This window comes from Monopterus albus, unplaced genomic scaffold (genome assembly GCF_001952655.1).
Source record: "Monopterus albus unplaced genomic scaffold, M_albus_1.0 scaffold1.1, whole genome shotgun sequence".
NCBI lineage: Eukaryota > Metazoa > Chordata > Actinopteri > Synbranchiformes > Synbranchidae > Monopterus > Monopterus albus.
Window position 1 is genome coordinate 3,892,394 of NW_018127881.1, and position 11,245 is coordinate 3,903,638.

Below are 11,245 nucleotides of genomic sequence, written 5' to 3' on the forward strand. Positions count from 1 at the left end.
ATGACTCCCAGTTTGTGTTAAAGTGGATGGTGTGAGTCAAAAAGCAGGTATTGGTCTACCTCTGGCAGACGCTCCGTCATCGCCGAAGCATTACCTAAGTTACCTAACTTGTATTATACTTATTTTCATGGTATTATGTTCGTATGTCATTTTGATTTCCTGGCTGACAGTTCCTGTGCTGTGGATCTCATTTTGTAAGTTGGTTACATGTTTTGTGTTAGACGTCCACACTGACAGTTCCTGTGCTGTGGATCTCTTTGTTTGTTCCTTCCATGAGGTTAGCCAAACGTTATTTTTATACCAAAGCTGACAGTTCCTGTGCTGTGGATATCCCTTTCGTTCGCCACTCCTCCTGGTTGGTCTGTCTATTCACCTGTCCGTCCTCATCCTCCTGCTCTCCTGATTCCTGCCGTCAGTTTATCTGTTTACCTGTTCGTCCTGGTCTCCTCCACCATCTCTGCCCTACGTTGCTTATATATGTACATGGCCCTTGTTATGTTGTTACTTTGTGTTTTTGTTCCATTAAACCTCCTTTTTTTAACTAGCACCTGGGTCGGCAATTTTGAGTCCACCCTCAGTTGTCCCTCATCCTCCCAGTGAGGGGGACTAAAGCTTAACAGTAGGCCTACAGCAGAAAGAACTATGGCACAAAAAAAACGTTAATCACAGTTGAAAAATAAACAACCACTTAAGGTAAGGTGCACCTCACATAAAATACAACTCCTTGGAATGTCCATATATTTTTTCACACTGAGAAAAAAGAGTGGGTTTTTTCTTGTCTGTGCAGATTCTCAGTCATCCAGGTCATAGTGAGCTGAAAAAAAAAAACTTAGAAAAAATCAACTGGGCTAGATTTCTAGGTTGAAGACCTGTCTTTGAATATTTAATTTGGCTCATGTCTCATTCTGTAACTTGGAGGGGGTGGGGTTTATGATCCATACTGCAACCAGCAACCGGAAGGCGGTCAACTCACGGTGGTTTCACTTCCTGGAGCTCTCAGGTTGTCCATAGGTGTGTCCAAAATTGCCTATTACACATACATACATTTTTCTCTCTAATGCCTGCTACACAAATGAAAATGCAGTAGGCACTGCAGCCATTCCACCATCTAGTGAGCACAACCTCAGACATACTACTATGCAGTCATCTTACTTCTAGATTGACCCGGATGATTACATGTGACAACACCACAGATGACACCAGTCACTTTTTCTTCATTCATTCATTAGGAAGGTGTTCCAGGCATGTCCCACCGGGAGGAGGCCCCGGGGAAGACCCAGGACACGCTGGAGGGACTATGTCTCTTGGCTGGCCTGGGAACGCCTCAGCATTCCCCCGGAGAAGCTGGAGGAAGTGTCTGGAGAGAGGGAAGTCTGGGCATCTTTGCTTAGACTGCTGCCCCTGCGACCCGGTCCCGGATAAGGAGAAGAAAATGGATGGATGGATGGATGGAATTAAAAAGTAAACAAGAAGAGTTCATAATTAACTACTGTAACAGGATTAGTCAGTTAGGAGGATATTTATTCAGGATTTGCGGCTTATTTTCTGGCGCCAAACAGGGAAATTGCATGCGTTGATATTTATGTTACGGGCCCTGAGTGCCGGGGCTGCGTAGCAGTGAATTAGTGCAGCCTGGAAAACACAATGTGACATATGAACAGAACTCTCATGGTGTGCTGGCATTCACATCCTGACTGCATCTGTCGGCGGGGACAGAAGGTCCCTCCCCAAACCCATTCTGGGTGCAACACCAAGCGCACAAAGGTTCCGCTTTACCCTTTTCTGTTCTCCAACCACCAAATCCAGGACAGCAGGCACAAAACATCATAATGTTCTAAAAATATAAATGTGACACCCAAAATAAAACGTACATTCAATTGCCAGTTATGAAATAATAAATTAACTGCAAACAATGTGGTGACATATCTTTAGGTGCACCACATTTACTAAGGAGTTGCAGTGGCGTTTTGCAATGGAGAAACAGAAGAAATGTGGCACCACAGGGGTTTGCACATTTGGTCTCGGTGTAGTATGGCGTAGAACACTCTTTAGGTGTTCATGGTGTGCTCAGCCAAATCTAAACAAAGTAAACATGGCCTGTCTTGTGTCATTTTTGACTTATTTAATAAATATAATTATTATCCAAGCCTCTGATCTTTACCTAAGCTTAATCAAGTGCTTTGTGCCATTTAAACAAAAAACATCAGTCATATATAAGTTGCAACAAATTTTGGGAAAAGAAATTAAATATGTAAATGTTTTGATTCAATATTAATATGATTTGCAGATTGCGATTTTGCATATACAGTACAGTTCATTTATTTAAAAAAGTTTTATGTTGATTAAAATGATATTTTGGAAGGCTTTTCATTGCTCAAAATTAATTGCTCTTGTAAAATAAATTAGTAAATAAACAATTTTTAGGTGCAGTCTAAATTATCGGGCCATTCATGGACTGTGCAGTCCAAGTGGCCTGAAAACTTAAGAACTAAACTACAGTGAGAGCTTCTTCACTGCCTATACTCTAACTGTGCTCAGTTTACTCACTGAATGCGTGCTCAGACCTTATATGCACAGTTGGACAGGTTGTAACTTTGTAATAAATTAACTACAGTGTAAATTTATGAGAGGACACAAAAGGCGCACTGGTTGGAGATGATGTGGGCTTGAGGTGGACAACCAATAAATATAACATGATATTACCACACGAAATGTGTATGTGTGCCTCCATGTAAATATCAGACCTAATCTACCAAAATAGGTTTACGCTGATCAGGCCATTTTGTGATGAGCCACCTGATGGATGTGACACTGACATCAGGCAGAATAATTTTCCTGTTAACCGGCTCCAACGAGCCACCTGAACACTACCAGACACAAGATGGAAACTGGAGATGGAAAAGATGGAATTTGTAGAATTAGATGGTAGAGTGGATTGAACTCATGTTTGGAGTAAAATCAGGTATCCTACGCTGCAAAGCAAAAATTCTACAAGCAGTTACAGGCTAACTACTTGACATTTCATTTTGAAGAAGCAAGGCAGCCTTCAAATTCCAATTATTCCTGGAGTTTGCTTGTCAATGCAGATTTATTAAATTTCTCCTAACATCTTATCAGCAGCTCCATGCAAACAAAAGTAAGACTGTGAACAAGAGCTGAAATATTTAATTTAGCTCTAATATTTCCTTAAAAAAAAGAAAAGATAAACAGAAGTGGAATAAATGAAAAGTAATAAACTGAAAGTGAGGTGGAACTGTTCCATAGCAGGACTCACATTACATGTACTGCATTTGCAAATCCAAATTTGTTCTACCAGCATGAAAAATTATTTTTTAATTGCGTTACCACTTCATCTGCTTAGTGTTGTAGGTGGTATGTGTTGGTGTTGTACCACACACTACAGGAGATGCAGGTGAAAATTAGTTTTCCAACTCCGTGGGAGTGATTCAAGCAGTCGGAACCTGATGAACAAAGTAAAAGATTAAATCAATTCCTTCAGCTGTGCTGGATGATGCACTGTATATTCTGTAACACACTGTAATGTTTTGCAGAAGTCAGACAATGCTTGTAAGCAACTGCAGTGGAAAAGTGTTAAAACTAAAGGCATATGCATTATACCAGAAAAATGTTTAGATTGGCTTCAACTGGAAAACCCCAGCTTCTCCCAAGAAACACAACTGACTGTTGGTTATATTTACAATTTCTCAACATTTCAAACGGTTTCAAATGACCAGTTGTCTTGAAACTATTAATTTCAGAGTACAGTATGTTGAGGCTTATTTACCTTCAGCACCTGACCAGATGGCAAGGAATGTAAATGTAAACCTCAGGCTTCAAATAGCCTCTTGATGAATCTGTGGGTGGTGTTACACACACACTTTCTATGTTTGTGTTCAGTCTGTTTGCTCATAACACCTGATTGCATCAGCTGTCTGAGACCGTACAAAATTATAGCTCCCGTTAAGATCTCACTCAGCATTGGCTCTCGGTACAAAAGCAGTCGCAGAAAAACGTTTCCCCTCACAAGCAAGCCTCTGCCTGATAAGCAAGAGCTGATCTCTTTGCATGAAACCAAGCATTTTACTAATTTGAGTGGCTGCAGTGAAACAGAGTTCAAAGCAGAGCTGTGATTTGTGACTGCTTTCTCACACGAGAGGAGGCCCGTTCTGTCAACAGTAAGATGAGCCACTGATTGCATGGCTTGTTCTGCTCTCCACAGGCCTCTCAGATGGAGATGGAAAGTATTACTGGACAAAGGCCCTCTGAAAGTACATGAAGATTACTGAGCAGCACACATTAAGACAGACCACACAAATAACATTACTCACCTCCCAGGTAGCAGGAGGACACCAAGTGGGAATGAAGAGACAGCACAAACAGGCTTCATTTGTTCCCTGTCTCCAGATCTAAATTGGTATTATAAATTACAGTGTGTTTATAGTTTCTAAAATTATCACTGAATCTGCTGCTGTAGCAACAATGTAGCCTGAGATGTGCAGAACACATACAGTACAGCATGTCATTATATATTAATTACCATTATGTATTTATTACCTGACTACTTAAGTCAGGTAATAAATTAGTAAGCTTGCTAACTGTGGTAGTTTTTAACTACAATTTATGCTCTGACAGAGGAGATTACATAATGCTTAATTGTATAGCAAAGTTTATAAGCTACAAGATCATCCTTTACTTCAGGTTAGCACCAGTGTCTAAACTACGACACGGCTTTCGGGGAGCTCTATTTTCACCCCACTGTTTCATGGTTAGACTAAATGAGAGATACAGCGGTTATAAAGGATGTGATTTAGCTTTTTAAAAAAAATCATTATTCCTATTGATAACAATGTAAAGTAACCGGTTATGTCTTTCAACACCACAAAGGCAGGAGGAGCAGTGAGGAGAGAGACAGAGAAAGACCATTTTACTGTATTCTGTGCACCCTCCGTGTGAATATATACACTTTGTATTCCTGAGTGTTATGGCTCATACATTATTTACCTATTTTATTTTCTGTTTTACAAATGTGAGAAGGAAAACCAAGTCTCTTGCATGTGCCACAAAGAGAGGACTGAGTGTGACATGTAAAACTTAAGCTACCTTGTTTTCTTTTTGGCATCACATGGCATGATGTGTTACCTAAATGAAAGGCTGTGAAAGACTGTGTAGGAAAAATGTTTTGTTTTTTGTTTTAAGACAAATGACATGGTCAACAGAGATTTTTGGTGATCTTGGTGTTAAAGTGAAGTGCACTACTGTGCCGTGCTTTGATGCTGATGGCAAGAATTGCATGCATGCCAATGTTGCCGGTATCTTTATTAAATCACCCTTATTCATGAATCATACATCAGTAATAATCAATAACAGCCTAATTTTACATATGATCTATGATGATAAAGATACAGAAATAGCCTATAAAGCTAAATAACATATTGTCAATATTTTAGACTCAGCCCCCCCACCCAGGGGAGCTCATGTCTCATTATGGGGAGCTGAGCTCTCCTGTAGTGGTTAGCACTACCAAGATGGCACACTGTCGGTCAACATCACTAATTTGTATGTCAAAATTAACTGAAGTTGATCTTGATGCAATAGTTAATGCAGGTTTACCTCCTCTGTCTGAATAAATCCACCATTCTCCCATTGAAATTAATAATTTTGTTGTCAGGTTTCACAATTTAATTGCTGTGTGGAGCCTTAATATGTGTGACCATGGTACTCTTACATTTCCTTGCAATGCTGTATGTAACCACATTTAGTGCATCTTGGGCAACCCTGGTGTGTGTGTGTCCCTCGGTGGGCTTAATCCTTAACACAGCCAATGCATCCAGCTAAAGCTCTGTAGATCCAAGCTTTGTGATTTCAATAGTTACTCTAATTGAACACCTCTTACTGCCAAAAGAGAGAAGGCATAAGCCCAAGTAAGCAAGCCTGCACATCTCAGCATTCATGTGATGCAAATATAGCTGACTGCTGATCATTTTTACCTTTTCTTTCAGAATGCGGGAGAGGGACCTACAGAGCATGTGCAGAAGGGCACTGCTGCTGACTGTCTGTATGGTGTCTCTCTGGGGACAACTGACAAGCGCATCGTCACACAGAAGCCACATAGGTACGGCACTGCATGTGATCATTGTTTGGATTTTTTCTAGAGATTAATTGCTGAACATGGCACTTTCTTTTATTTTTTCATTCATAATGTAGAGAAACACACTCCATGTATTGTTCTGGGCATCTTGCCCAGAACAACTAAAGTCTGCCAGAAGTCACTGAGCAGCTGAGGATTAAAGACGAGTACTAGAATAACTTTATTTATTTTTTTTATATTTTCCCTGATACAGTCATTTCCTGTGGAAGTCTAATATGGCTGATCCAGGAACAGTTTTATTATACTTTTCAAAAATAAAGGGAACCTTTAATGAGGAGAACAGATAACAGCATCAGCCTGTGGCAAACACACCAGCAGGATAGAAATTTCACAGACTAGCATTACGAAGAAAAACAAACAAATACACTTTCTCACATATGCATGCATATGTATTTATAAGTCGGTGACTCACTGACTTTAGCTGTGCTGTGTACTGTCTATTTTCTGTTTGTTAATTTCCCAAGGAAGTTCTTATACACACTCTGTCCTGTTAACTGAGTTTACATTTTAAGTTCTAAAACATAAGACTATACATTTTTACTGACCACATTCTGATTAAATGGTACAACAGTCGCAGTACATCACAGCTGAATATTTTACACCCCAGATCAGTCACACGATCAGTTCAGTTCACCTGACTGACGCTTGAAAAAGAAACTGCTATAATTAGCTGTTTTCTCGGTTTCTTGGCTCTGCATCAAAATAAAAGATGTACTGTAAGGTTTGACTTGTGCACACGGGAATCGAACAGTCAGGAGTCATGTGAGTCAAGCATCACATTGAAGAAAGTGATACTAGTGCAGTACTGTAACTGTGTGCATCTGTGTGTGCATGTGACAGGGGACAAGACCTTTCAAAACAATTTCCCCTAATAGACAGATGGCCTGGTCCCTTGGTGTTATGATGGAAACCATGACTACATATTAAAATAATGAGCCGTATTGCACTGGATGACAAACAGCACACAATGGCTGGAGGGAAATGGCTCCATGTGAGCTGAAAACAAAAACCTGACCAGTAACAAAACTTTAATGGAGTATGTGCTTTGTTTTTTCCTCTATTAATTCAGTGATAGAATTACAGGGCAGACTTTGGGTCATGGGAAGCCACTGAGCAGCTTTGGATAAAACTAATGTTTAATGAGTTGTATGTGGAAGAATTTCATTATTCTTCCATGTTTTGAATTGATCAGCCTGAAGGGGAACCACTCCATTTCATTTTCACTTGCTGTGTCCTAAATGAAATGTACTCAAAACAGCCAGTATGTGGACTAAAAATACTGAACACTGTTCTTCCACAATGTATAAAGGAAGTGTGTGACCTCACCAATGCTCTGGTGGCCGAGTGGGGGACAGTCCCTGCAGCCTGGCTCCAAGATTTTGTGAAAACATTCCTGTGTGATTGAGTTCCACAAGCACATACGCCTATGAGCTCAGGTATCCACATATGTTTGGCCACATTATATTAGCTTTTTGTTTGTTTTTTGGGAGCCACTGCAACACCACATCATTCATGGGGGTTTACGTTTCACCTTCTTCTGTGACAATCTAATCAATGCGTTTCATATTTACTGACTATATTGATGATTGCCGACTAACAGGGGAGTGCTAAATCCCGCTTGTTTGACAGCAAACATGTTGGATAAACCACTTAATCTTCAGGCTTGCATCACTCTCTCTTCAATTTTGAATTTGTCCCACTCTTGTGGTTTGTGCACTTATTCCTGTGATTTATTAGGAGAGAGAGAGAGGGCCAACACAAGTAGCTTGGCCCCACTCTCCCCAGGCTCCACTGACACTGAGGTAATCACGCAGCCTGTCCCTCAGCTACGGAGGTCAAGTCAAGGTGGGACCAATAAACAAACCTCCTTAGCCCCCCTGTTTATTGAGGTGGGGGCAATTGAACCTTTCACCAGAGCCCGACTGCAGCACGCCGAGCTCACAGCACGCACTCACAACCCCTGTAATAAGACCACTGCATCCCCCAGAGCACTATCTACATTCATTAGCTAGTCATGAAAGAGAGGAGAGGGAGAGGAAGGGCAAGAGGAGAGCGGTCTGGAGAGAGCGCGAATGCGATAACAAGTACCTTTCGGCAGTACAATTTGTTTTGGTCCCATCAATAGGATTTAGACTGATGATGTGACCAGGTCAAATGAGAGCCTCATTGCTCAGCTCTTTAGATACTTGGATACTTTTGTTCTTTGCAGTAACTCACTCTGCTTCAATTAACAAACAGTAATCAGGCTCGCTGTGGTTTGTTGGTCAGTGTGAGGGCAAATGCTGGAATGTGCTGGAGAGGAAAACAGGCATGAAGAACACAGTTCCCACAGATGCAGCATCGGAGCAGCTCCCTCATCTTGACACAAACATGCTCTAAGCAGTGCCGTTTATAGGTCATAAACTCTGTTACATTTTTAAATACGAGGATGTAAGGCATGTACACCATGCAGATTATGGATAGCTGCACATATTGGAATCAGAAAGACTTTGGAGCTCAGGTTTACCCTGGGTTTAAATGGCGGCTCTGTTCTATAATCACATGCACACAAGAGGCCGTGCTGCCTTATTAATAAGACGAAACTGTGCACTGGCTCTCATTTGAATTTAGTGGAATATTTTCCTATTTGCTTATGGTAGAGACCTTCTAAAACTGTGTGATGCACTCTAATGGCTCATTCTCAAGCAAAATTTTCCTGCTTCAGGAGCCAATTTTATGTAAATTGGCTCAAACTTTTTTCCTCTTAATTTTTAGTATTTCATTTTAGGAACAACTGATTCTCAAGAGCCCAAATTAATAACTGAATCCAACAGCACTTTGCACTGTCCCAGTCGGATTCAGTTTGGGAAAAAGCTATATTAAGATGTGTCGCATAAATACGACTTGTAAGGTAAATTATGCTTTCTAAACAAATTATAATTCTTTCCCTTGTGCCAGCCTAAAGCAAAAAATAGGCTGTGAAGAGAGCTTTTCATGCCTGATGGGTCTTGAAGAACCAGGCAGGAATATGGTTTAATGTTTAAAGGCATGATTTTTTTTTTTTTAATTTCAAAATAACATAATTTATGCTTCTCCAGATTCAAATAGCACTGGGACAGATTTAGTCATAATGCTGTGAAGAATGATTTTTTTTTTCAGTAAAGAAAGATAGTATTAAAATGAAATTACCAAGTGATTGTAAAAAAATATAGCACAGGGTTCTCTTCATTTTGGTTTTTAACCAATTTCTACTTTCCCTCTTATTCACATTTTCTATGCAACCCCAAAACTGACCAAATATGGTAAAAGACCATGATGTAAATATAATTTAAAAAGTTCAAATGGAGAAAAAAAAGAAATACAAAGCTCTCTTCTGTTGTGGTATTTGATGAAGGTAATTAGAGACATGCATGTGACAGATGATTTGAGTGTTGTCATACCTTTTGGTAGCTATTATCAGTCGTTATCACAACAGGAACTGTGGTAATTAGCGGACCTCTAGTGGACATGATGATTATGACACAAGCTAAGCACTGTAGGTTGGGGTGGGTGGATAGGTCATACAACATCAGTATCAAAGTAGTTCTAGTGCCAAAACCTCAACAAGTAGTTTTTGTGCATAAAGCAGGTATACTTCATGAAGGTCTATGGCATGACAATGACTTATTGAAACTAGTAGGTGGAGTAGGGACCTCTTGAACCATAGCTATGGTCCAACACCAACAAGCTATTGAATGGCATGATAACACCCAAAGATGAAGATGATATTAGGAAGACAGTATGGAAATATCCTTTTTTTAAAATGTTATAATTGTGACCTACCAGTACTGCAGAATAGAATTGGGCTTAAGTTAGCTTTGGTACAATACATCAAAAGGTAATCATTTTTGTCATATTCTACATGGTCCCTTTCATATAAATAAATACACAGAATCATGGTGCCTTTTACCATCCTGGTCCAAGCCAACAGGACCAACAATCATGTTCTTCCTTATTATGTCTCCTCAGGAGCTTTCTTACATGTGTTCTTCCAATTTACTGGCCTGTAAGGAGCCCTTTTATGCAGTATATGCTCTAATGTTTTGTGATAGCATACATCTGCCTAGACAATACCCAACAGGTCAGTGAAGAACCCTTGCCTACAGATAGCATGACATTATACCAAACAGCTCTGGAGCAGGTCAACCCCGCCCTGGGGATGTGCATGGATGTGGCTGTGGAGCATTCCTCCTGACATTTGGAGAGCAGGTGGACAACACAATGGTGGAAGGAGATAACGAGTAGAGGGAGATTGAGATGGAGATGTGGGGCTGTTTGAGATGCACTGTGGGGATGACAGGGGTCAGCTCATCCCATCTCCCTGTGGCAGCCACTGAGATTAGAAAACCATCAAACGTCCTCTGCTATACGCATCTGAATGGCAGCTGTATAGATGAGCCATGAGTGGCTGTGTGTGGCCTTGGTTGTGTCCCCTGTGTGTGTGTGTGTGTGTGTGTGTGTGTGTGTGTGTGTGCATGTGCAGTTGTATAGCCAACAGTGGGGAGCAAGGCACTAGTGTGTGTGCTGAGGGAATGTCAATAGTTTTATTCACATGCTTCTGTGAATAGTGCATCCGAGAACCCAGAAGTGAGTTAGCATTTCTGCATTTCTGTTTGCTTTGTCCCAAAGTCAGTGGGTTTTTGTATGTTTTTGGTTAGGTTCCTGTGGTTAACACAAGGTCAATACGTGTTCATGTTTTCTTCTACAACATAAAATACATCAGTAAATACCCCACTTGTGATTTTTCATGCTTTCACGCATCTGGCTGGAGTCTTCACCAGGATCTTCGACCAGTCTCTGGCCCAGTCCACTGTCCCACCCTGCCTGAAGTCCTCCATCCTGGTTCCCCTACCTAAGAAACCCAACATAACCAGCCTCAGTGACAGTTACACTCACTCCAGTGATGAAGTGTTTTGAGAAACTGGTACGGGGACACATTATGCCATTCCTCCCACCAACATCTGACCCACACCAGTTTGCATACATGGCAAACAGATCCACAGAGGACGTCGTAGCCACAACCCTCCACTTTGGCTGCTTTGGCTAGTTTTTGCCACCACGGCTTTTCCCTAATCAGAG

The 11,245-nt window shown here is 40.8% G+C and overlaps 1 protein-coding gene across 1 annotated transcript in view; it reads left to right on the top strand.

Annotated features, from left to right (window-relative positions):
* The window catches only part of tafa3a (TAFA chemokine like family member 3a), an 81,178-nt gene that overhangs the window by 41,045 nt on the left and 28,888 nt on the right, over positions 1-11,245 (top strand). Inside the window, exon 2 of the mRNA XM_020624625.1 lies at positions 6,000-6,112. Within this exon, the coding sequence (XP_020480281.1) occupies positions 6,001-6,112 (112 nt within the window). The 5' untranslated portion in view covers position 6,000. The remainder of the gene's footprint in view (positions 1-5,999; positions 6,113-11,245) is intronic.